The sequence below is a fragment of the Netta rufina genome (assembly GCF_964035555.1).
Source record: "Netta rufina genome assembly, chromosome: 7".
NCBI lineage: Eukaryota > Metazoa > Chordata > Aves > Anseriformes > Anatidae > Netta > Netta rufina.
The window spans coordinates 12,463,998-12,491,576 of record NC_140130.1 but is presented as its reverse complement, the minus strand read 5'-3'; the positions used below and the strand labels follow the sequence as shown (position 1 = coordinate 12,491,576).

Sequence of the window (27,579 nt, the reverse complement as noted above, 5' to 3'; positions counted from 1 at the left end):
TATATTGCTATGAGTTCTAATTAAAATAAACATAAATCCCTACAATCATCTACTTCAATCCATTTCTCTTTCATCCTTTGATTAATATTATTGCTGTAGCCGGTACTGCATAGCTGAGCTCACAGTCTGCAAAGAGTTGTGAAAGTCGAGTTGTCAGACAGCGTCCCAACCAACTCTTTTCCCCTCTCGCCGTGAAAAAGGACAAGAACTACCATTTGAAACTCAACACTTGTGCTTCAGAGTCTCTGAAAGCTGAGTCTCTGTGGTGCTTTCAGCATCTTCTGTCTCTCACAAGGTCATAAAGTGACAGTATACTTTTTCTCTCACTTGCTATATGTCTAGTGATAGCTTTTTCTAGCGATTCTTCCCCAAATACACATAAATAAAAAGTATAAGCATTTTCATATAAGTCTAAGCACTTGAATAATATATTGGTTACTTAATACTGATATTTTCATCCAAGGATAACAAAAACAATATGGCTTAAAGAATTGCAAGGTTTTTTGTCAGAATTATGTACCAACTTTCATATAATATTTTATGTAGACAATATTTCCTTCTTAATGTAGTTCTGTTGCATACTTTATACAGACAAAAGCATTGTAAAAAAAAAAAAAAAGTAAATTACTTCCATAAATATTTTCTTGAGGATACATCCTTAGTTCTGCAAAATACTTAAGAAAACTCTTACCTCTGTTAGTATCCTAGTTGAGAGGAAGGCCCTTCTGAAAGCTTCCAAGTTGTAAAAACTTTTCCCCAAAGAACAAACAATACTTTTTTTTTAAAAAGGCCCTCAAATATATACAAAAAAGTTACTGCAAAGAGTTTCCAGATAAGATAACAATTCAGTATTACAAGAAATATTTGTAACCATTCAAAAATTTTAACATCTAAAAAGGTTTCCAAAATACACACATAGTATTAAAAAAAAAAAAAAAAAAAAAAAAATTGAAACTCTATGTCAAGTATAACTCAAGATAAATACACATCTGCAAGTAAAACTGTAAAATACTTCATACAGGGGTAAACATTTATATCAATCATCTATAGCTAGTAACTGCACACGATTGTCCCTTTGAAATTCATCCTAGAAACACAAACCATCATCCCTATGTCTAAGATCTCAATCAGCCCTCTGAGCACTTCAGCAATATAGCAACATTAATGGACAGCAGTGGTTTTGCAGGTAGGAAAGATGTGTTGAAGCCCAACCAGGAGTGGAGTGATATCTTAAATAATGATTTGGTATGGGGATAGTTCCATCACATTTTAAATGTTGGCAAAGGCAAGTGGAAAATGTATGTCAGTTCGCTTAAATCATCAACATGTGTTTTTAAAATCATTGCATACTATTCGGTGGATAACCCTTAGGATCCACGCTAGGAAAGAAAATGCCATGTGACTGCAGGATGTGGAGGACTAATCTATGAATACTAACTTTTCCAAAAGCTCTTAGCTTCTTCATGGGTTAAGTAATTCTTCTTTTTGGAATAATGGCTAGAGCTTCACAAGTATGCAACCCATGTTTAATCTAAATTTCCTATTATACAAAAGGTAAAATATAGAGTACGTCTTGACAAAAGGCTTCTCTCAGACATACGTAACTTCACATTTTTAGTTTACAAACTGAGTCCCATATAATGGGGAACTTTAAAATACACTTATTTTCAGAAATAATATATACTCTTGTGTATTTATTTGAAATTAAAAGGCAACTTTGAGACAAAAAGGCCTCAAACTTGGCTTGTATGGCATTGTTTTATGTCTGTGGTAGCAGCAGTAGAAACTGGCTAAAATTGGGCAATCCTTTTAAGCTACAGGGATTTTTCTTCATTGCTACTAAATGAAGTATTCATAATAACCTATTTGGAGCTGCATCAAGTTAAAACAGCTAAAAGCCTATACATGCTGGTTTTGAATCATTGATACTTTTCTCCAGAACAGTGCCAATGCCAAAGACAAATTCCATGTTAAATGTTCTGACCAAGTGAAGAAACACATTTAGATTTTATTGAAGAAATGTAAGTTTAAAAATGTCCAAAAAGGGTCAAAAAGGTTGTTGGTGGGGAACAAAAGATAAAACTGGTGCATGCTGGATAGATCTGTTGGTGGGCAGACAACAGTAAGAATCTGATGAGGTTAAAAGTGAAGTTTGACAAATAAGTGCAAAGAGACAAACTTTTCTCGGGTATGCTCCCAAGAATACTCAATTTAGGGAGACTTGTGTGGATTTCAAGTTCTTTACTGGTCTGTGCTTCATTTCTGATAATTGTTTAATAATCCCTTTGAAGAAGACTAGCTGAAGATTTAGATGCAGAGCTAGTTAAAGAGAACATCAGCAAGTATTTGTAAAAATCCAAGTGGTAAATCAACTCATCGTCTTTCCAGTCAAAATATTAATTTCTAGGTTTTCTTTCTGGCAGTTTGGAAAGGTTAGGTCTACATGTAAATTACCTTTTTAAAAAAAAAAAGTCAGATAAATGAAATTTACATCTTATAGTCAATCTTTTTTCTATTATTTTGGATGCTGCAAACCTTAGGCAGGGATGAATGGAGGGACCTTGTGCGTGGGCTGCTTCCAGCCCCAGGAGGGTTTGCACGGAGAGTTAGGCAGGACAAACCATGGTAGTGTTGCTCCTAGATTTTTCCCTGCATTTTGTTCTTTATCTGCTCTTCCCCAACATGAGTGCGGGGGAAATAAACCTGTTTTCTTGTTGTTTTAGATTTACTTGATATTACTTCAACACTTTGTGTCTCCTGCCTAGGATAATATCATGATATAAATATTGAACTTTTAACTACGCTTTGAATAATTACTATTCTACAGCAACTGATATTAATTACATTGAAATTGATCATGTGTATCTTTAGGAACCTTATTTTAAAATAAAACCTAAAAGTCCATCAGCTAAAAGCACCACCATGCAGTGTTGAATCCGGATAAACAATTCGTAGGAGGGCTCCGTCATGAAAATCATGAAAATTGCATATATTGGTATTTTGTAGTAAGCTTTTGTTCAGAATCTGGTGATATGCTGTGTATCAATGTAGCTGTGCTGAGGGATGTGCTGTTTCACCAATTTAGTGGTTACCATTAGACAGGAAGCATGTCAAAGCAAAATGCTTGGTAGCAACATCTGAGTTTCAGGTTAGAAAACAATTTTCTCTTATTTTGATCTGATGGAGTTTCTGTACTTGTCCTTTAGATGGATGTGAAGCATCAAGGAGTATTTTGTTCATGTACTATTAAGTGCTCAAAAGGAAAAAACAGATCTGGTTTCATATGTTGTTCTTTCAACATCAGGCATGCTTGAAACAAAATATCAAGAGTAATGCTAGAGGTCAAACTTTGAAAATCCACCCCTAAATTCACCTGCATATTTTCTTCATTTTTTTATGGACAAGTTAGTATCATTGCTCAGAGATTCTCTCTAAAGTAACTTTTGAGTCTGTGCAAAACAACGCTTTTTTTTTTTTTTGAAAATGCTAAAACTGCATATCTTGACTGATGCAAATAAAATCTGTTATTAGTGTTAAGTTTCAATAATATTATTCTTCAGCTATTTTAGTTGATAGAATTTTCACTGGGCAAAATTAGTTTCCAAGTGATTACTTTTAGTTAATATTTCAGCATTATATAGCCTTTCTCATGCAGTGATGTCAAAGCTCTAGTAGATATTACATGAGCCTCACAGCATTATTATCCTGTGAGCCTCACGGTATTATTATCCCCATTTGGCAGCTGGGGAGACTGAGATCCAGAAGGATCTTGTGACTTGCCCCAAATCAGTGACCTGCTGAAAGAATCACGGTCAGAAGCAACAAATCCCGATGTTTTTCTGTTGACCAGTAGGCTGACCTGGGCTTACACAGAAATAAAGAAGTTTGCAAGATATATAGATAACCTTTCCACCAGAATCAGCAGAAACAATTTTGCCCTGTTTATAGCAAAGCAGGGAAATAGTGGAAAATTTCACCTCAGGGCAAATTTGTGAAGAGCTTCACATTTCCTATAAGAATGCTCAGTAAGTATTCAATTTGCTTTACAAGAGCTTGACTGTACATACTTAGTTACATCTTGGTATTGCTTGGCAGAAAAACCCCTCTGTATTAGCATTATGGAGTTAATCCTCAAAACAGATTTAATTCACATCAAGTTATTTAGGACTTAAAACATTGCTGCTAGGTATCATTCACACTAACCAATCTCTCTAAAGGAAATTTCACAAAAATAGAAATTGTTGATTAAAAAATAAAACACAAACCATTATCCCTGTAATTTTTCTTAGTAAGTTATGCAACTGAATTGCTTGTTGTGTCACTGTACTTATATAGACAGACAAACAGGATACTGTCTCGAGGTACTTTCATTTCATGGTATTTTCCAATCCCTGATGAGATACTTCTTTGCAACAGGATGCCCCTGCCCAAAGTTCTACCTGAAATGGGAAAACCAAATATAACTCCTACATTGCTTCTAAGGTATATAGGTGTATCAGGAAGACAGAAGTGGGAAGGTTACATAGAGTGCTCTTCATGCCTCATAACACCCTTATGGCTAAAAAGTTTTTGTTATAACAATTTGTACAGTAGAAAACAGGACATAAAAATACTTCCAGAAAGTGGCTTTAAAACTACTATAAATAGTAAGTTTGGCTAATCATTTAATTAAGGGTTTGGGGGACAACTTTAAACATTCTTATCCCCCGTTATTCACAGTAAATTTAGTGTGCTTTCAGCCCAATGAATAGCCGATATGCATACAGGGACCATTGTAGCAGAATTATATGACAAGAGAAGGATCTGTTAGTCACACAAGCAAGCCAATTTCATCTCCTCCAAAAACCTCTTGGAATCTTTCCTGATGCTCTGGGTCCTGTTATGGCATTCCCTTTCTACACAAACCACACCCTCAAACAATTATTCACTTTTTTTGGCCACATCCTGCAAAAAAAAGATTTTGCCTAAGCCCTGCCCAAATGACACTAACAAATAGAAAAGTCCAAGAAAGCAGCAGCACAAAACTCTCAGACTTTCTAAAACTCGGAAAACAATGATTTTCCTTCTTTTATGTTGTGGCTTGTTTAATCTTCCTTTGTCTTGTCATATAATAGGAATAATGTTCATGTTGTGGGTGAGTGCTTGCAATTAGTGGCCCCACAGTTATTTAACCTCTGCAAAACCCATTTATCACATATTCCCTGTCAATGTTACATCTTGCCTAATGAATAGTACTTCATTTCACCTGGCCATGATATAGGGTCTGTGTAAACAATCAGCAGAACCCGCAGGTGTGGTTCTGTTGTGAACACTATCAGTAATGCTTCTATAAATGTGTGTGTACATATATATGTAAGTTTACATATGTATGTATACGAATTCACCATAGTCCTGTAAATACCTGTTGCATGTGTGTGCATACACAGGAGAAATACTACATTCTGTTACTGTAAGGCATACTATTAGGTTATAGATAGGCAATATTGGCAATTATTTTAGCTTTTATCTTGATTTGTTGTGTTGCTGTTGATCGCGTGCTGCCAGAGGATCTTTCAGGATGATGGGGACGGGAAGAGGCCACTTGGAAGGTTTATTGCACACGGCGGCAGTAGTAGCCCAAAACTTTGCACTTCTCACACAGGTGCTGGGGATGTTCTTTGCTCTGGTCTGAAACATCCAGGCCATCCGGCTTTTCCAGGGGTCTCTGCAACAAAGAAAGAAAATAGGATTTGGTCCAAGGTTTTGTCACTGAGTCTTAGTCTTTGCTGCGTGTTTTAAACCTCCTTTTATGCTTGACAGAGCTTTCTTGTAGCAATTACAAAGGTTCTGCATTTCTTTCCCGAGCAGACCAAATGTTTTCAGTTCTTTGCTTTGTAGGGTAACGGAGTGCCCTCACAACCTCAAATGCTGTTCTTCATAACGGTGGTGCTTATTTGGCTGTAGGTGTTACTGACAGCCTGAGCGGGGGAGTGGACTTGTGTGGTCACATAACTATTTATTCCCTTGGCTCCAGTAACTGAGCCCTCCCAAAGGCATTAGCACCTCACGCATGGGAATCCTGTTGCCCAGCAGTGCCAGGAGGGGGTGACAACAGTAGGACCAACTGCTGCTGCAGGAAAACTGTCTTACAAATGCACTGATACTACACAGGGAAGTAAGGTCTTTCCAGTACTCAGCCCCATATTTCTGAGGCCGAATTTTTTGAGGTAGAGCAGCTGCAAAGCTATTAATGAAAAAACAAAGCACAACACAACCTCTGCAATGAACCTGACTAATGAATTGACTTCATTTAAATAACACTTGTGGAGTCACAGAGCTGGCAGTATGTTCAGCTAAACAAGGGAACAAAACTGCTTTGATTCTAGTAATCTTTGCTCTTTAATTTTGCATGACATGTAAGGAGTTTCACAATCACTATGAAAATGTTAAATACTTCAGTAGGGTTGTTTGTTTGCAAAGTCTCATAGGTGAAGTGGTGATAGAGGTGTGAGGTGGAACATCATAAGGTGTGCAGATTTTTGGAAAACAAACAAAATGCCCTAACATGATTCCTGTTTCCTTGAAATGTACCTGAAAAACCATTTCATTGCTCCATGCATTCCTGTGGGGAACATAGTGGTTGTTCTGTGGGACTGTGGTAGAGCCAGCACATGGGGTGAAATTGAAAAAGAAGCCCTAAGCCTCTCCCAGTTCTCATAAAGGTAGCAGACCATGGCATACCTTTTCTTAGTGTGGTTCTTGCAGTAAAGGATGGATATATATAAATTAGAGTTGTGGCCATTTATCGTTCTGTACTTTCGCTAAATAATAGAAACTTACCTTGAGCAGTAAAACCTTAAAGTACACCTAGTCCTTTCAGTTCCCTAGGTATTATAAGTTCTTCATTCCAAAGCCACCCACCTGAGACCCCCATGGATAGGGAGAACAGAGCCTTCTGAAACTTCTTTGCTACATAACACTGCAGAACTGTTCACAATGCAGAAAATGGAAGGGTTTCCCAACTTCCAGTGGTTAAAATGAGGCAAAATATGTGTTTCCTATTATCCTAAACAAGGGATGTCTGCAACTTCTTGCTGTGATCAGTTGTATTGAATTATAAGCGCAACACTTCTGTTACAGTTAGTAGAAAGAGTATGGGAGCAATTCAGTGGGGATTGACAATGGTTTGTTACTGACTCAAGATTCTTCCCCATGATATGTTGCCTGAAGTTTTCTCTTTCTGGCAGTTTGAAGTCATTTACAATCTCATTGTAAGCTGAATTTCCTGTATCAGGTAGGGGGTGCTTGGACCTGTACTGGTGGGGGTTGACGAGGGAGGATGGACCCCTTATATCCTCTAAAACTCTCAACCCCCCTGCATCCTTGCTGTGTTTTGAATGACTTGTTGGAAGTCAGTACGTATGGATTTGAGATCACAATTGATAATACTGAGTTTAGGCTTGCAACCCAACCACTACTGCACACTGGGCTTCCACAACAACAGAGGCAAGTTGAATAAGCTTATTTGGTCAGAAAAACTTCTGCCCTTCTGCTTCTACTGCTTATTCTGCCAACGTCTACCCACAAATTTTCTTAAAGAATTTGCATGACATAAATCTAGTCATAGATGATGCCCAGGTTCAGGAGCCCCAAGAGTTAAATTATTCTCCTCAATGGGGAATTTTAGAGCTTTGAAATGCTACACTTAAAACAGGCTATTTGACTCAGCTCTGATTGCTTCTACATGCTAGCTGTGCTCTGATTAAAGAGAGAAAATACAGCAGTTATCATGTTTATTGATATAAGCCAGATTTTTTTAATACACATGGCCTTGGGAATCATTTTTCCTGGAAATAGTGCAAAGGACATTGGGAATGCCTTGAAGCGCCAAGAGTTTTTGGACTGCTTTCAGAAACAATAGCTCTCCGTGGTTTGCTTTCCCCCTGCGTTGATTGAGCTCAGCTTTTTGGCCCGTGAAGCATTCCGATTTCAGCAATGTTATTGTTACCAGTGTGTTACGACACAGGCTGGGAGAGAGGGGTTACGGACGCAGGAAACCAGGTTGCCAAGGGCCAGCTGGAAGGAGTGGAGCAGAGCTGAGCTGGGGCTGGGCTTCTGGGGGGCTCTGGAGCTTTGAAACTCCATCACTGCTGGTGGGCTCGCCTAGTTTGTGCCCTAAAGACCGTGTCAACCCAACTTTTACATGAAATGAAGTCCTAACTTATCTCTGTGTGCTTTATGGGTTTCCTGTAATGATTAAAAATAATAATAATAATAAAAAAACAACAACCCTGCAGACACTCTGTGACACAACTATTCTCTTGCTGCTGCTGTTTCTTATCCCTGATGGTGCAACCTTGTTTAAGGTAGTGCCTTTACACCCTTTCTATGTTCCTCAATGCTGTGCTAAAAGGGCAGGGCATGAAAAAGCCAAAGAGCTGCACATCTGCTGAAGGAGGACTTCGTGGCCACAGGTAGTTGAGGCTCACCTGGGGCAACTCTCGCCAGCTTGGCTGTGGTGGAAGCAGAGGGGAAGGAGAAGATGCTGACCACAACAAGGGTCTGGCAGGATTGAGCTGTTTGATAGCACCTATTGATTTGGGGGATTGTTTGAATGATGCGGAAGGTCTGCATAGCTGTGGAGTCTGTGGGAGGCTCGCTCCTGACCTTCCTGGTACTCCTGGTTCAGTGCTACTGCTGAGAGGGAAGGGGACAGGCCGTTGGGCTGAAGAACCAACACCTTTCCTTAGAAAGAGGTGAAATGCTTATAAAACAGCAGAAAATCCTGCTTTGCTTATCTGGGAAGGGCATACTTTTTTTCCATTAAAAGGGAGAGTTGAAATATATATATTTTTTTAATGCAAGCCTGCAGGATTTGGCAGTCTATTTCCCATAAAAACTATGGGGGTGGGCATTTTCCAATTTCCCAGGTTTGTGCATCTTTCTTTAACTTTCTTCTGGTAGTTGCTAGGTGGAAATAACCTTGTGCAGCTCCACCACGAAAGCATTTGGTGGTAGTGACTAATGCTGTTGCCTGAGGGGAATAATGCTGGACTAAATTTAAATTTACATAGCAATTCCTGTCCTGCAAATTAAATTTTGACCGTGTACTATTTCTCTCACAGCCTACATGTACTGATTGAACCCCACATTTCATAAATCAGCTTTTATTTTTTTAAAAAAAAGAACAAAACCCAAACATAGTCAAAACACCTCATGCTTATAAAGTGTTAGGTAAAGAGGAAACATCAATAGCACACCCTTAAGGGAAATTATTCTCAGTGGAATTAAATGGGTGCTTATATTTCTGTTTAGAAGGTTGATTTTTTTTTTTTTTTTTTAGACTGGAACCATTTGATTTCACCATTGATAGATGAGGGGTCATATCAAAACTTAAATGCAAGAAAATGCATTTTCCTTATTGAGAGAGAAGCAGCAGTCTGGGTGACCTGTTTCCCCACTGCTGGAGCACCTGAGGGTGGGAATGCAGTGGTTCCCCTCCAGCCACTGCAGAGGGATTAAGTCCAAAGAGAGGAAAGATCATACTTGTAGGCCTGAAACTGCTGAATGCTGTACTGAGTGATCAGAGCCATCCCTCCCCATGCTGAGGGAAAAGAAACACCTGGGAAGGGGAATTATGAGGCAACTGCTGCATTGTCTGTGGAAGTAATAGCTTGGATATTATGAAGAATGTATTTACATACCAAATTATTTTCAGGCCAGCAATAAATTCCTGACAGCTGGAAGCAAGCAGTGTCCAAGAGGACAAGTCAATCCCCAGATGGCTGGTTCCACAGCAGTGCAACAGCTGTCATCACAAACAGCACTGGAGTCAGCCACCAAGTCAGAGACGAAGCCTTGATAAGAGGCCAGCCAGGAAGCAACCACAGGCACAGATGCTGCTTATAGAGCGGGCAGGAGAAGAAAACGAAAATTCAAAGCTTGGAATCTGGGCTTTTATAGTGCCAAGAACGCCAGTGCGTGGCTAAAAGGACTGGCTCCATGTTGGGGCAATGTAAGGAGGAGCACAAACAAACAACTACAGAATACTGAGTCCTTGGAAGAATGAGAGGTAGGATTAAGTCCTGTCTGAGACTTAATAGCCATCCAGTAACTTGGTCACGGCTGTTCTTTGCTCTCCTGTTCCTCAGTAAGACCTGAGCTCCACAGGCCTCTAATTTTTGCCCCGTGTCTTGTGAATTCCTTTAAGTACTTCTGCTGGGGGATTTACCGCTTGAGGGATGTGGTGGAAATGCAAAAGGAGGAGCATGGTGGCACAACTTAGTTGTGAAAACAAAAATGCATGTGGAGCTTCCTTGAAGCAAGGAGCAGTTTTGCAGCTCAGGTGTGAGAGCCACCTGATCTTTCTGCTCTGAATTAGTTGGGAGAATGGCAGCAGATTTGCTTGTCAGGCTCTTGTATTACCACTTGTAGGCATGCTCTGCCATCTCTCCTAAATGCAGAGATTTAGAGCTGTATTTATAGAGCACTCTGAAGTATATACACAGCTGTAAAATTGCTGAGAAGACTTTTCCTGCCCCAGAGAGATTAAAAGCTCATTCTCACAGATAGGGTATGTGGAATAAGAGCGCAGGGCTGAATAGAGACTTTCCTTGTGGGGAATTGGCACAGGCTCTTTTCACTCCAGGAAGCGAGCCTCCAGGAACAAAGAGCAGGTGGCAGGGAAGTGTGGCTGCTCTCATCTCCAGGGACCAACTAACGAAAGGTATGCATAGGAAATCAAGATTTTAGCATAGCTGTAGAAGCCATTCACAGGTCCAGCATGTGTGCTTGAATGGCTACCCTGGAGCTATCCAGTGGAGATGATTATCTTCAATACTGTGATATTATTGCTTGAGACAGTTAAATGGAAGTTCTCAAGCTCAAATCATCCCTTGTGAATACCATGTGGAGAAGCCCTGCAATACTGCAAGTCCATGGATTGAGAGAAGTAACAGGGTAAGATGAAATAGAGGGATGGAGATGAGGACTAGAGAAAAGGGTAATGCCTGGGAACTGAGAGTCAACTCTCAAGCCATAGTATCAAGGGGAATATCAAGCCATTTTGAACAGAAGAATATCAAAGCTTTCTCCTAAATGGGACAAAAGCATCGTAATCTTCAATATTCAGGGCTGACGTAACCAAGCATGGTGGTTCGTGTTGTTACGTTTCAGCTATTGACCAGACTCTACAGATGTTGATCAATTGGCTGAGAGATGGGCAACAGAGATACTTGGCAATGCTAGAGGAAGGGGAAGCATCCTTGGAGATAGCTGCTGTCTTGTCCTAGATCCATACCTTCCTGTAAGCACCTCTCCCACCTGGGATGACACATTAAATGAGGGGAGTTGAACTGGCCTGGTATGAGTTCTTGTGTGTAGACAGGAGACTGAATATTTTGCCAACTCTTTCATATTTGGTATGCTTATAGGAATGGAGACTTCATAACATGCCCTCACTGGGGAAATGCAGTAACTGACTGTTTTTAGATGTGGTCTCTTTGCAGTTAATGTACTTTTTATGCTTGTGCAGGCTCTTGCAACTTGGCATTAAGGCTATAGTTAAAGCTGAGGAAGCAACAATGATCAGCATCTGCTGATAAAAATGGTCCTTTTCTAATAATGTTCAAGGTATCATTGTGACCTAGCAGATTTTAGAAAAACCAGTTTTTACTGAATGGTAGGTTAATGAGTAAGAAAGAGATGCTGAATTGTAACACATTGCAGAGGGGTTATTTTGACCAGATTTTGGAGGAGAAATCATTTCTTTTGCTAGAAGTAAATACTGTCTGAACTAATCAAACTTCTGTCTAGCCAGTTCATCTGGATTTCGTTAATTGTTGTTTTTTTTTTTTTTTTAATTTATGAATTACTTGTATTATTGTCACATCATACAATATGACAACTTTGCAGTAAAAGAACAGAGCTGATCTGTATAGGTACTGAGTGTAAAAATGGCTTCTGGGGACAGGCAGTCTCATTTTTCTTAAATTTAAGTTGGGAGGGGAAAAAAAAAGGTCCAATGGAAGCTTCAGATGAGTTGAAGTCCTCTGTCTGATCCCATATAATGAAGGCAGTTGGAGCAAAAAATTAGCTAAGGGCATTGACTAATGCCCTGAGGGGGGCTGAGGGGTGGTTGGGAAGCGATTGTTTAGAAGTACATAGGAACTCTATTCATGAATCAGGACTCTACTTTGGTAGATGCCAACAGAGTAATGAAAATAAAGAATAAGCAAGAAATTTATATAGAAAATGCTAAGGGAATGTGGTAGTTCTAATAGTTTATTGTAATACATCCAAATATGTGCACCATATGCATGTGTGCTTTAACTTTCCAACTAGAAACACTGGACTTGGTAATTAAAAAAATATTGTTCACTGTGCTTTTATAAAATGCAAGGCATTAGCATAAGAGTACTGGTGACTGGGTACAGAATATTTTCCAAAATGCTGTAGAATAACACCACGGGGACAAATATTGATAAATGTTTAGAGAGTCTGGTGTGGGACTGGGTGCTTGGACAAAAAACATGCATGGGTTAGCAAACATTAGGCTCAGTCAAGAAGCAGTGCTGACCTCATGCAGCCTAAGTTAACTTTCCTTTGCTGCTGGCTCTGTGCATGAACTGATGTTTTCTTTACTGTCTGGCTATTGCTGGTATATTTAATCAGAAGAAGTACAGAGCACTGGAGGAATGAGAAAGAATAGAAGGAATGATGACAGTAACACTGAAATGTAGAAGCAGACACAGGTAAGGCAGAGACAACAGGATGCAAAATCTTTCAGTTTGAAGTTGTAAGTTTAAATCCAGGGAAGAAGCTCCAGTGACTGGCTGCAAGTTGTTTACATCTGGAAGCCAAGCTGAAATGCACCGTGCCCGGTCTTAATATCATGTAGCAGCAACACCTACTGATGGGACATGAACACATGGATAGATGAGAGGAGTAAAGCCCTTTCACATCTCAAGTTAAGGTCTTACAGAATGATGTGGAAACAGTGCTGGGGGTCAACTGTGTAGACCTGCGGTGCAGATGCTGTGATTGTTCCCCACTGTGTATGTGGCTCCAGAAGCACTGTGGGCTACAACCTTTCTACATTCTTTGAGTTCAGTACTATGCAGATCATAGACTCCTCTAGCCCGGCCATGAGGGGTACCATCCGCATGGGAGTATTTGCAAACCTCCTTTACTACAAAACATTCATACTTCCCACTATATAATAGCTCTTGGATACGGTGGATGGGATACTTCTCGAACGATTTCTTGTGACCCTTTGAACGCTAACAAAAATGATGGAAAGAATCTAGAAGAGCAAGGTAAATATTTATAAACTTGTGTTATAAATCAGTGCTCTTGTAATTTCCCTGACCCTCGAGACTGTACTTCCATGCATGTGTGATAAATGACTGCATTGCTCAGCCCAGATTTTGGTGCAGTTGTCTAAGCAAGCTGTCTAAACAGAGGCAAGGAACCAGAGACTTTAGGAGCTTTCTCATAAGTTAGTGAAAGAAAATTGCTTAGCTTTCCTCCCGTGTACATGCTACCACAAAGAAATTGTTCCTTGCTTTTTTCTCACTTGCAGTATAGTTTCCAGTCACAGTTTTGTCAGGAAAATTACTGCACTTTGTAAAGGTGACCTCTTGTTTTTAGGTTTGGACTCTAATGAGTGGCATTAGCACAGAGACAGCAGAATGGATCACATCACTCGAACTGGCCAACAGAAACAATGATATTCACTGACTTGGCCATAAGTTCATTGTAAAATAAAAAAAAAAAAAAAAGTCCTATGCTATTAAAAAAAAAAAAAAAGACAATGGTCATATAGTGAAGTGTGTGAAGTGTAAAGCAAGTCTTCTGCCAGACAAAGCAAGTCTTCTGCCAGACTTCAAAAACTACCATTTATATTGCTTCAACGTACTAGCAATTATAAATCAATATTTTGGCTGTATATTGGAATGTGAGGTTGCCATAGAAATGAGCCAAATTTTGCCTTTGGAGTTAGATGAGCATACACATGTGTATAAAAGGGAAGAAATATACTTCATTAGATACTCCTTGGTGGGATAATGCTTAATAAGCTTATTTCTATCTCTTTTCCTGCTTGTTGCAATGAATTTCAAGATTGCTTTTTTCATCATAATAAAGTAACAATATTCTTCAGGATGATTTTTTTTCCTAACACCCTTCCTCCCCCCAGAATCACATGAAATGGTATGAAGTGTTCCTTATGAGCCAATGGAAAGATTTTATAGGAATTTTACAAGCACTTAGGTAGTTAATGAGACACCTAAGGTTCCCAATGGAATTTCCTTTTCACCTATTGCAAGTACATCCAAATGATCCATCCATGGTTTGTGCACCTGCTGTGAGTGGGCAGCAGGTAACTTGACCCATGCAGTGCTCTATTTATTGCTGAGATTCAGCTAGGATGAATTGCACCTGAGGCAATTCACACCTCCCAAATTCTTAAAATAATTTCCACCTATTCCATCTCCAACAATTTGCTGTAATATTGCAAAATCACACTCAATTATTTCCATTATGTTTCTTGCATTTGCTCAGTATCAGCCATCTTGAAGGAAAATTTTGTGTGGCTTAAGACAGCTGTACTCCCAGATGTCTCCGTTCTGCCTGCACTGGAATTGACAGTATTAAATCCTAGGTGTTGCTCCAATATCAGCTGCAGTTCTTAAACTGTTTTCTAGAGGAGAGCCTGCCATGGTCTCTTTTTGGTTACGCAAAGCTCTATAGCGTATATTGGCCAAGAATATTGTTGTGGGGTTGTCAAAAGTGATCTGGCATGAAAAGCCAGCTTGGACAAACTCAGCCTGTAGCCTGCTTAGTCAGGGAAATGAGGGACACGAGCTCACGTTGTTGGTCTGTCCCACTAACCACTGTTGAACTGGCCGGCTGCTTGCAACTAGTTCTGAGAAGGGTACAGGTAAGACGTGCAATTCAGTCTTCCCATCATAATTTGGAAATTCAGGGGCAGGAAATGCAGGATGTTGCCTCAAGGGACAGATGATCTATGAGGGTCAGAAAGTAAGGTTCTGGCTAGCAGCACAGCAGGTACAGATTGCCTACCAGAGCTGCTACTCAGGCTTGGCCCTTTCAGTTAAATAAAAAGCTTTCTCTTGAGTTTCTTATCTTGGGGATCACTTAGTGTTACAGAAACCAAGAAACCTCTGTTTACCCAGGCTGTCTCTTCACTGTTGTTAACTAAGGTATTTTGTAGGCAGGTGTCATCTCAGTATTTTTGTTTTATCACTAATCTTTATGAACAGACAGCTTGTAGATCAAATCCATTCTTATTTCAACAGTGTACATGGGAAATAACTGACACCACTAGAATAAAATATTAAGTTGGTGAAAATACGAAGAGAGTCAGAAGCATCATGAGGCCCATTGCTACTGCTGAATTTGTCTTACTCTGTTGTGTAATGGCTCCATCTCAGATTATAAGGCCCCACAGTCTGTTTTCATGAGCAAGACAACTAAAAATTTTGTTTCGGATGTATTTTTACTGAAAGGGTATTGAAATTTTGCAATTCTGGCAGTAGTTCACGTTTCTAGGATGCTGAAAACAGCAGCTCCTTTGGGAAGCATTTTTTTTTTGTGGCATGTGTAGTCCATGTCATGTTAAGATCATAGCCATGCTTTGCAAATTTAAGCATGTTCCAGGTCCCAAACCTGTATGCCATCAGGTAGGCATTTCTCCTACCTGTTTGTGAGGATAAACATTAATGTGGCACTTGATACATTCTTGTCCCATGTTAGCCCAGGAGTTTCCGCTCATCCATTTTCTCTTGCATTTTGGGCACTTATATTCACCGAAGCAGCGTTTCTTGCCCTGGTATGGAGTCAAGCCTTCTCCTTTGGGGCGAGCCTGAAAAACAAGGAGGTAGCAATGAGTGACTAGAAAGTGTTGGAGGGGGAGTAGTAAAGCAATGTTTTTATTTAGGAAACTGGGCAAAAGATACTAGAGCCAAGCATGAAGTCTGTATCTTCATGAACAGTTCATACACTGAAGCTCGAGTTTAAGTTCTGAGAGTTACTTCTGAGAAGCATTCACAAGTTCAAGAATGCTTGTGACATTTCTGGCACCGAGCTCAGTATTTAGAAATGTCTGTGCACTTTTTGCGATGAGTATTTGTTAATATCCATTTCAATACAACCAAATCGTGTCTATTGAATAAGTGTTGCTATCACTGTATATAGCATCAGAAGTAGCTCGCTAGAGAAAGATGCTCTTAAGTAGGTCGTTGTCTGTTCCCCAAGAGAGTCTCAGTAAGAAAACATTTCACAGTTCTGCATTGCACAGCTTCTACGTGATGAAATTCTGGCAATCCATTAGTATATGGATATGCATTGCTGTATGTGAGAGCCATACTGGGGTTGAATATGAAGAGAAGGCATGATTTTCATTAGCAGAGATTACTAATTTCACAAACTTCATTAGGCTTCCTGTTCTCTGTAAATGATGTTTCACTAATTTCCATATTTTGAAGGAAACGGGAAGGGATATTCCCAAATAAAATGGACTGCTGTGATGTCTAAATATTAAACGTTGCCTAAAGAAAGCCTGTTTGCCCAGACAAGATACTACAGTTGACAATGACCTTATGTAAGTAGATTGCTTCTACATAATCACTCAAACTGCATTGTACTCAACAGAAATATAATGTACATAATATGCTAATATTTTAAGGTGAAGGCGAGTATTGCATATAGCTGTTCTGAAGAGAGCTATGAGGATGAAGCTGTTTTCCTAGAGTCCCCAGCAGGTGTTGAAATACTGCCCATATATTCACTGTATTTTGTTTATTGTTGCCTAGAGGAAGAGACTTCCCCTGCATCGTGGCCGAACAGTACAATCACCTATCTCAGAATTTGTTTATATGTCAGGCCTGTGGGGCATTTTTTTAAGGTTCCCAGATTAAGATTATGAAAGCTAAATGACCCATCATGCTGGGAAAGAGTTTGTTTTGTTTCGGGAACTTGTATGATTTCTCAGTGTGTAGGTCCAAGTGGCTTTCTATGTGAAAACACAGGTTGGGAAAGCAGGTGGTTGGCAGAAGACCTGCGCTTGGCAGGCGTGCTGGGACTCCAGCTCCTGTGCCTGATGGTGTTTGCCACAACACCTCCGGTGTCACACGTCAGAGTGTGCGGGAACGGAGCATCAAGTGTACTCCACCCTGCACCCTGGCTGGCGGAAGGTGAGCGGGGGCACCCTAGACCTACTTTGTCCATTTTTCAGTTTCAGTGAACAATATTTCCTGCATATTTGTGCTTATTCTTCAGTGTAGTTATTTTTTAAATAAATAAGTAAATAGGATGCAGTAGCACAAATAAATACCTATAATAGTTTTTCCTGACTCTGAATCCATTGTGTCACTGTGAATGTTCTGGCTCACAGTGCAGTTGAAGCCAACGCTAAGACATACACACTTACAGTAGTATTGTACAAAAAAGTGCTTGATATAATGAGAAACATTTGGACTTCCATGACTAAATGAGTGCTGGCAGGCACCCAGAGTTTAATCCTCTGATCCATGGTGTCTCTTGATAAAGATGGGAGATTGTAATTGAATGTAGGGCAGGAAAATGTCAATTTATGGAGCCGTCCTTATTTGGGACACTTAATTTGGCTCTGCCTCTGAGGAATTTGTAGCACAACTCAAGTCAGTGAAAGAAGGACCACATGCTCGCTTCATTTAGAAGTTCTCATGGAATTGAATAGGAACCCTGTGTACAGAGAGCTCTCATGATTGAGAGACACTTCCCCTCCTCCTGAGGCGTCACACATTGCTTTATTTGCAGTTTCAACTGGGGCTAAACTATTAAATCAGTAGAAGAGATTGTTTCCAACTCTGGGTTTCAGTGACGATGCTTTACTGAAACCCTTGGTGCAGTAGAGCTGGAAATGCAGCCTTGTTACTCCTACTAACAGGAGCCCTTTCAGAAAAAGCATGGGTCACTCAGTGCATTATTTCCAAAAGCAATAGCACAGGCTTTAGAGACAGAGCATGTCTGAGAAGTCTTGCAAATGTTTATAAACAGTATTTAAACATAACACTCCCACTGCAGTATGCTATGCCAACCATAAACAGCGTTTAACCATCAGACTCACACAACAACATTTTATGCTAGCCATGATTCACAGGTGGGGGCAGCTCAGAGGTGGCCACTTGGAACCAGCTGGTGGCTACAGGTTGCTGCAGCCGAGGTAGCTGGTTGCAGAGGTGTCGAGGTGGGATGCTCTGCCCTCACAAATGCATAGGAGGGCACCGAAGGTGCTCATCCTCAGTGTCCTCTGTGTGTATAGCTGGCCACTGGAGACGGAGGCTTTCTAAATCAGAAGCTTAAAATTTGGCTTCTCCAACTTGCTCAGTAAATCGGAAGCAGAACTAGGAAAAGAAGGCAGGAGACCTGACTCCAGAGGTAATTTCCTGTTATAATTGCTAGACTAAACTTCGGATTTATTTTAACTTTTCAGCTGTTGCAGCTCCCTCCTCATTCAGTGACTTGAGTTTGCTGGCAAAGCTACAACATTCTCTGTAGGTGTTTTGCTATTCTGTTTTATAGATGTTTACACTTTGCCCTAACAAATTATTTTCTTTTCCATATTCTCAGTTTCTCAAACTGTGCCCGACAGAGAATTTGGATTCTCAAACAAGCTCATTTTCTCTAGCAAAAAATATCATTAGGAAGCAGTGACAGCACTGAAGGCAACTCTCCAACTCCCTCCACCCTTCAGGTCCAAACAAAACAGAAACTTGACAGTATTTGGTGGAAGGCACGACCTGAGTGATGCACTAATGGCCTGAGAGGTCCAGAGCAGGGTGTTTTTTTTTTAAGCTTCACCAGCAGCGTGGCTGAATTGCATAGGCACTTCCAAGAAAGAGCCTGCTTCTTCCTGCACGGAGCTGGGGCTGCCCGCAGGGTGCGTGAGCACAGGGGCGGTCTGTGACAGGGCAGTGCCCTGTACTTGCCCAGCTGGAGGGCAGAAGCTGTTCTCATCCAAGGTTTTTCTTAACTAAGAGACAAAGAAGAGCGTGGTGCATTCTTTGTCTTTTGGCATTAGCCTCCAGCCTCTGATTTTGGCAAAAGGTGGAACTTAGCCTGTGACTCTTTAATGGTGTTTAACAGTAAGCCTTTGATGTTTATGTCCTACAACTCCTTCACCGAGTGGTATCTTCTCTCACTTCTGTAGGTATGAATTTGTTTTGAACTAATCTGGCAAAGTTATGCCTGTGTTCACAATGGCAAAATATTTGATTGTTACCATGTTAATGCCTGTTGTCCTGTTACCTCTAGTCCTAGGTAGTTTTTGGCCTGGTTACCGCCCCAGCTGTGAAAGCTTGGTGGATCCTCCGCCAGGCTCTTACTGTGCTGGAAACAATATTCAAACTAGGCTACAAACCATAATGTGGGCAAGATTCTGACCTTGTCAACTCTTTATCTTGGGTAGTTGAATTTTATTCTGCTCTTTAAATACATTTCTACTGCAATGTGACTGTTACTCTCGTTTGCCTGTGTGTGTGTGCATCAGACAATTCAAAGATCATTTAATGCAACCAGCACAGGTAGGCATCTGGAGACGATGAAATCCACCGAGCTATAAATCCACACAGATATTTTTCTGGAAGGACTGAAAACGAGGCACTCCTTAAAGCATGGCTGAGTGCACACATGGGGAGACAGCAGGGGCTCTGCGGAAGGGAGAGCCTGCCTTCCCTGAGGTGCCTGGGCTGGGAGTGGTGGCCCTGGGCCCCTTCCCTCCTCATGGAGTCTGGCTGGGGAGTGACCCCAGGAGCTCTGCCAAGGAGCCCATAGTTTAAGAAAACAAACAAAACAACATGCAACACCAGGAACACCAGGAACAAGGCACATAATGAAGTCAGTCTTGGGCTGGTCTCCTTAGTGCTGAAGCTGAAGGGAACTCTGTCTGGCTTTGAATTCAGGAAGCATCACAGATGCTGCACAAGTCCTTGCCAGGCTCTCTATCCACGAGCAGCCAGACAAACGAAAGGATCTTGCCTTCAGATTTGTCAAATAGGTACATTATTTCAATCTTCAAGGCAAAGGCTAGGACAAATGACACCATCTTCACAGTTTTACCTAGGGTGTACCTAAAAGTGCTGCCTGAGGTTTGCCTTAATGAGATCCAACCTGTAGATACAGCCAGTATTTTTTTGCATGGCACAGCAATGAAAATGACATCAATATTCCGTCCTTCACTGACACCCAGCTGCCTCTATTTTTCATCGTCCTCCTTTCTTCAGCCAAAACCACAAATTGGCCATAACAAGATTTTAAAACTGTTTAAGTTGAGCTTTTCTGCTGGTAACTGGCCAGCCAAGCTCTCACACAACCTATCAGATTGTGCATCTCACGGAGGAATCTGCCAAAGCACTTGGCAGCGATGGACATAATAAAGGACTCTTTACTTTCCCCAGACAATTCTCTCAAAGCATCAGTTTGCACAGTCAGCAAAATCAAAACAAAACAACCCCCACACGTCCTGCTTAAAACTAGAATCGTTATAAACAACAACTTGCAAAGTTCCCTCAAAGTGAAATGCAGAGCAACAGTTTATTTAATACTATTCTTTCCTTCATCTTCCCCTGGGTTTGTGTTGTGCAGCTGAAAGATGTACGGCAGAGGAGGAGGATGAAGTCAGCATGACACTGGTGGGTGGGTCCCCTTCCTAGAAGAACTCTGTAAGGGTCTGCTTAGAAGGATGCTCCATCAGAGCAGAAAAGCAAGAACAGGAAACGATAGCCTGATGCACTGACTGGATCCCAAGGGATCTGTAGGAAGGCCAGAGCTGTTTTTGAAATGTCAGCCCTCTGACACTCAATTGCAAGTCAGTACAGCTATAAGGCTGCATTAAAAAAAATACACTTCCAGCACTCTTATTTTGCACTTCTCTGTGTACAGTTTTGAGAAATGTGATTGTAAATGATACTGCAACTGCTCAGTTGGAAAAGGAAAAATGAAGTATTATGACTGATTTGATGTGTGGGATGTCCTGGCACTCCACTCCTGACTGCCACAGGTTGCTGAGAATTGGGAAAGTTACTTTAGTCCTCCGACCTTTCTCAGCTCTGTGAGCAGAATGATTGTTTGTGGAAGTTTTCAGCAAAAGTAATGCCAAAATGACACACACAATCAATCTATAGATTCGTCAACTGTTTTTTTCCTTACTGACTTTGCATTAATTCAAACTTGAAAATCAACAGAATATCTGGACGGATGAAGAGGTTGTGTGTTTAGGAAATGAATTCTAACACAGCTGTTCTGGTTTTGCGTGCTGTTGTAGTCCACGTTGCTGGTGTACAATGTTGCTGATGTGTGGCACTGGAGATTTCTGAGGTTTTTAACTGAGTTGTAGCTACATCTTTAATTAATACATGCAATACAGGAAGAGCATCTAGGGGATACAGAAACCAAATTAATGCCTCGTTTCATCCTTCCTGTCCCTCGTATAATTTGTGCATTAGTGATATGATGAGAACTTGTTTTGGGTCAGTTAAAGGAAAGGGGGGACTCTTCATTACAGCATTACTATTAAAAGCTTCTATTTGATTAACTAAACAATAGGTACTATGGAGTTTCTAGGTATAACACATACCAGACTGAGGAACTACATCATTACAAGACACGGCTAAAAAATAAAGAAAACTTGCTAATCCGTTTGTGGGACCTAACAGAGGAGGCTAGTTTGTACTTTTTCTGGGATTTTCTTGGGGGGTCTGACCTGTCACAAGGCCTAGGGCTACTTCAGCAGGGCGAGAGCTGTATTGCTCCTGTCATCATGGGAATCATCAGTTATGTACACCACCATCTTCATAGAAATCATTCTTCTCAGGCTGTGTGTATCTGTTTGCTGCTCCAGGGGTCACCACATTGTGCTTTCGCTAGTAGTGTATTTTGGCACCTTGCATAGAAAACATTTTCACAGTCTGCTGTGTACAGAAGGTTGCTCGTACCCACATATCTCCTTTCTTTATTTCATTTTCATACCTGTACCTCTATGGAGCATAGTTACTCTCCACTCCTTGGTTCTGGTGCTTTTAGAGTAATTTAGACTACCCAAATACCCCTTAGACCTTCTCTACAGGCTGTGTGACTCTGCCAGTTGAGAGAGACCCATTTAGCCATTTTGATCAGCCACTATGACAACCATCTCTGTTCATTTCTTTTGCTCTTTTAGGATGTAGTTCTATGCAATCAGTGCCTTTCTAGCAGGGTGGTGTTCAGAGTAAAAATGCAGTTCTCCAGGAACAGAGCCTTAGAAGATGAAAGTTTGTGTAGCGCACAGTCCAAAATAATGTCTTTATTTCACTTGAACAAATGTCCTACTTCTGCTGTTGCAAACCTTTTTATTTGCTAAGCCTTGCTCTTGCGGAAGCACCAAGAAGTATATCAGCTAAGCTGTGTTCATGAACTTTTTACAGGTATATTCTGAGATGGCAGAAGACCAATTTTATGTTTGTCATTTTAGTTTGTATCTCTTGGTTGCTTTGAAAGATTAGTTGTCAACATACCATACGATAACTGCAATTTTGATCTTGTTCCCACAATGGTAAACCAAGGGTAAGATTTGGCAGTATTTGTTACTAATAACACACACATGGTTTCTGATGATGATTAAAGCAATAGGCATGGTTGTCATGGACATGCTGATCAAAGTCTAGAAATCCAAGAAGCTGCTTTTGGCAAACATTATAACATTTAAATCAAGATCTGGTTTTGCAGATTTTTCAGAATCCTAGCCATGCTTGTGGACAAAGGCTTTTCTTCTGTTGCAAAACGCCTAGCTGGACTCATCATTAGAACCATCCTTGGGCCAAAGATGCATAACACTCTTTTCTGTGCTAAGTCGCTTATGCATGATGCTTGCAGAATTGCCAAAAATTAGATACTATCTGATCTGTCAGTGACTGAATACTGAATGCTCTGAGAAGTTGATAGTGTCCATTTCAGGTCACATAATCAGACTCTGCCTCCTCTCTCCTTTTGTGGGGTGGTGAGGTAGTTTTGAAATTCCCCACCTATTCCACCTTTCTTGCAGTGTTGTAAAATCACTTGGTACAGTGTATGGTGATGGAGCTTCTGTAGTGTATCTGAGCACTAATACACAAATAACACAATACTTTCAGTCAAACCCTTTCATAGAATAAACTTTGGGCGTATAGTTACTGCATGTAAATATTATGTGTAGATGAGTCTTGTTAGTGGAGTCTTAATAGTGAAATTCCCATTGCATTCATAGTTCTAACAAACCACTTTATTTGCCAAATGTTCACATGAATTTTCCATTTTAGAATCTGAAACAGTATGCTTACGTATTCATTTATATCATGTGTTATATAAAGAGGAACAGGAAATGAGCATTCAATACATTTGGTAAAAATTCAGAGCTGCAGAGCTCAACAAACCCTACCCTAGTTTTCCATTGAGGGAAAACTGCAAATAATTGTCTTGGTGAACTGCACTTCAAGGACTTATTCTACCTGTGTGTGCTACTCGTTGCTTGTTGAATGACTGTGAAAGAGCCCCCAAACTATCTGTACTTGCAGCCAATCACAATTTTAATATGTTTGTTCCCGTAGGACATGAAAACAATGGAATTACTTGAGCATATAAATAGTTGCTTAATGAATCTTCTTTTGAAAGTATTGCATAACTCAGTCTAACCCAGAACTGAAAATTTTAAGAACAGTGTAAGAATAGGTCTATGGCTCTTTTGTGCATGAAGATAACAACATTTGGTTCACATTTTGACAGTTAATATGTATAACTAAGAAAACATGCTAAAAAAATATATTAAGGAATTGTGCTGTGAAAATTGTTTTCAATGTATTAATGAAATAAGAAGTAAAAAAGGAGCCGGGGCTAGAAAATGGGAATGGGTAGTGCCTAAATGAACCTGGGTCTCTGCTGTACAATTTAAGTATTGTATGTCATACAGAAAACAGGGATTTGCATATCAAATTAAGCATGTGGAAGAGTTAAAATTACACTCGCCTGCTGGGATGCAGTGAGGCACTTCTTTTCGATGTTACAAGATCATATTCTTCCAAACAGCTTGAGATAAAAGGAAGTGGTTGAAATCTTTCTTTCCTCTTCTCTGATATAAAATTGGCCATGTTGAATTAATTATGAATAAACTAGGAATGTATTCATTTTAATAGTTCCCTGATGTGTGGACTCTTTTGTCCCTCTTCATCTGTTGCTTGAAAACATAGAATAGCAATACTCTCCTCCTCTCTCCCTCCCTCCCCCTTCTCCTCAGCAAGCACACTGTATTAAATATGCTGCTATTCCGTTCAATAGTTGGAATTGGAGTTTCGGAGCAGTGAGGGTCACACTCTTGCTATGAACAGGCTTTACCTCTTCCAAGCTGAGGTCGAGACCCATATTCATGTTGCTGTGTTGCTTTAATTAGTCCACCTTGGATGGCTTCAGATTTGTCCTAGGGCTAACGTGGCACAGCTGAAGCACTGCTCTAGTGATGAGTTAACACGCTCATTGAGGACTCTCTTCTGTCCTTTAAAGAGCAGCGGGGTATATCTGGTACCCGCTTGCCTCTCCTTGCAGGTTATGGGGCCCTTCCAGAGACAAAGCAGGTAGGAAGACAGATGTCGCTGGAAGTAATTTTGTTATTTGTGATGGGTGCTTTTGAAGCCCCATTCAAAATGAGGAAGCCTTATGTTTCATCACTGTTCTGAGATGTGTTTATACAAAGTCTCTGCCTGAAGAGATTTGGGCTGAATTATGATATTGATATGCAGTTGAAGATCTCTGTTAGAGATCTTATCATCCTTCTGATGGTATCTCTCTTCATTAAGTGTCCAGCTAAAGAAAATGTGTGAGCAGACTCGGTTCAGGCTAGATTGGTGTGCTACTGCCTGGTCAAAGCAAATTCTCAAAAGAGGATCTGGACTGGGGCATTTTCCCCATGATGTGGTGACCATAGATCTTGCATTACTTTTTGTTTCATGCTTCAGATGAGAATCTGAGACCTGTTTTCACACCAAGCTGCATGCAGAATAATAGTGTTGTCCCTATTATCTGTATTATTGTATCCCTATTATCTATTATCTGTACCGTTTGTGAGAGCTGCATAAGAATTTTAGTTGCAGACTTCACAACTCCCCAGTTTAGTTCCTTGGAAAACATATTTAGTACTTACTCTTCATGAAGTACTGTAGCTTTATCTTACAGTGGGTGCAGCTTGATGAAATTTTGGTGTGAATTTACACACGGGAGCAGAGACAGGACCTGTGTTAAGAATTAAGAGGACTGTAGGTGCTGATGGGAGGTAGTTTCCTCTGCTGTTACAAGTGGCTTTGTAAAATGTTGCTGTATGACTATCCACATCTTTTGGTGCCTTTATCCTTTTGTAAATCTGGTACTGTTGTGGCTTTCCTCTGTCATATATCTGCTGGGCTGTGTTTGCTGGAGGTACTTTGGGAGGGACTTCAATACCACAGCAATCTTAGGAGGTAACCTCAACTTGAAGAACTGCAACTTCTGCTGGTTCATGAGAAACAATTGGCTGACCTACAGGGATGTCAGGAGAGATGGCTACTTTTTTCCTCTGAGGCAAAATGGTTTGTAGGACTCAGATTACATTAGTTACAATACATTATGCAATTACAAGAAAGATTTTATTTCAACTAGAAGTTTTGCCATCGTTCATATATCTAAAACCAACGTGAATTTATTTGCCTAGTTTCAAAATGAAATTGCATCATCTCAAAGCATTGCCTGCTGTACTTCTAAAACGTTTGTAGCCCACAGCAAGGTCAACCTGATAGGACATACTTTAATATCCTTAATTAAGAAATATTTTTTTTAAACAAGAACATCAAGTTCCTGTTCAGTTTTCTAAACAGGCTCTATCCTGGACTCTGACAGTGGCTGAGGGACGAGCGCTCCGCTCACTCCAGGCTGCGCAGGGGTGGGTGTATTGCACCGTGGGAATACACGGGGTGGGGAGGAGAAGGAGAAGCAGAGAATATTTTAAGTCAGTGCATTTGCACAAGGGAATATAAAATGAGACCTGAATGGTTTTGCCACTCAGGAAGCTGCTTATTTTGCTGTGGTTTGTACCTTCTGGACTGATACGCTCTTGTCTTGTCTAGTTCCCTTCAGTTATGTATGAATCATAAAAATGATGCAGTTCTTTTAGACTGATTTAGAAATGCTTTTGCTCCTGTAAAGGTTTTAGCTCTTGAGAACAGCTCTTGGAAAGCAAACGAGGTATTTTTAAGATGTTAAGGACAAGTCTCAGTGGAAAAGGATGTTTCTAGAACTTTGCCTTCTTCCTTCCTACTGCTCTGAAGGGGACAGGCTCTTGTTAACTATCCACCAAATCCTGAAGGATGGGACCTGGTCCATAGCATATCCTGCACTCTACATAAGAATGGGTATAGCTGAAGTAAGAAAAAATCCAGCAGGGGAGTAGGAGCCATGAAGAAAAGAACGTGTCCCTGTGGTTAAGGTACTGGCCTGGGCCCCCGCAAGCCTGGGTTTCATTTCTGGCTTGACTACAGCCTCTCTGTAAGTTTGCAGATGAGTTACTTGATCTCTGTGCTTCAGTTCTTCATCTGTAGTATGGGCAGTACTAGTGTACTTTACATGGTGCGGGTATGATTGTTTGTTACTACAAAGCAAGCAGTATGCAGAAATCTGAGTTATGCTGGTCTCACTGTGGGTTTTGAGCAAGGACTGCCACAGGCCTGTTACCAGTGAACCTGACCTCACGTCTTGAGCCAAGTTCTTTTTTTTTTTTTTTTTTTTTTTTTTTAAAGGCTCTACTCAACAGATGTTTTCTCGTTCATATGTTTTATTTTCCCTACAACCAGCCTGGTTAACATAGTCAGAAATGTCATTTTCTACTAACTGCTGGTGACATCTCCACTGATGCGTCATTTAAAAAAGTAAACACACTACATGGCAGAAGGGGAGGCAAGTATACACATAGTCATTACGAGGATTTCTAGCTAGGAAATTTGTCACACAAAGGACAGATCTTGGGCGCTTGTTAGAAACCTTCCCACTGCACCAAAACCAACAGGATGGCTGCCCGCACCCCACCTAACCTCCCCACCCAGAGCAGTGCAGCTGAGGCTCCCGGGATGTAAGCAGGCTGGGCTGGCTGTGGCCTGTCCTCTGCGATGAAATACCATAGCAGGAGTGTCATTGCTTCTAGCTGGAATGGGCCCTTTGCTTGAAATATTAAGAAACAGGGAAAGGAAATAAAGACCAGATGAGCAACCACCCTCCCTTTCTCCACCTCAGTCTCCTTCCCTCCACCTCCCCACCCCCTTGCTGTCATCCCCGAGATGACATGCGAAAACACCGATTGAGTCAGTCAGCCTGCTTCAAATTACAGCATGCTTTCTGAGCCTGGAAAAAGACGTGCTATGCATGCCCCAATGTGAAACATGACTTCAGCTGCTGATACCTAAACTGCATAAATGTTTATTATGCTTAATAAAGTGAGAGAGGCTTTTCTGGTTGCAGTGTCTATCCTCCAGAAATATTCTGCCAGATTACACAGGCATGATGCATAGAAGAGAA

General features: G+C 40.7%; 1 protein-coding gene across 1 annotated transcript in view; it reads right to left on the bottom strand.

Moving 5' to 3' along the window:
* Positions 1-579: 579 nt before the first annotated feature.
* ZCCHC24 (zinc finger CCHC-type containing 24) overlaps positions 580-27,579 on the bottom strand; it is a 111,725-nt gene continuing 84,725 nt past the window's right edge. The window contains exons 3-4 of the mRNA XM_084290075.1: positions 15,701-15,865; positions 580-5,704 (exon numbers count right to left, since the gene is read on the bottom strand). Coding sequence (XP_084146201.1) covers positions 5,591-5,704; positions 15,701-15,865 — 279 coding nt within the window. The 3' untranslated portion in view covers positions 580-5,590. The remainder of the gene's footprint in view (positions 5,705-15,700; positions 15,866-27,579) is intronic.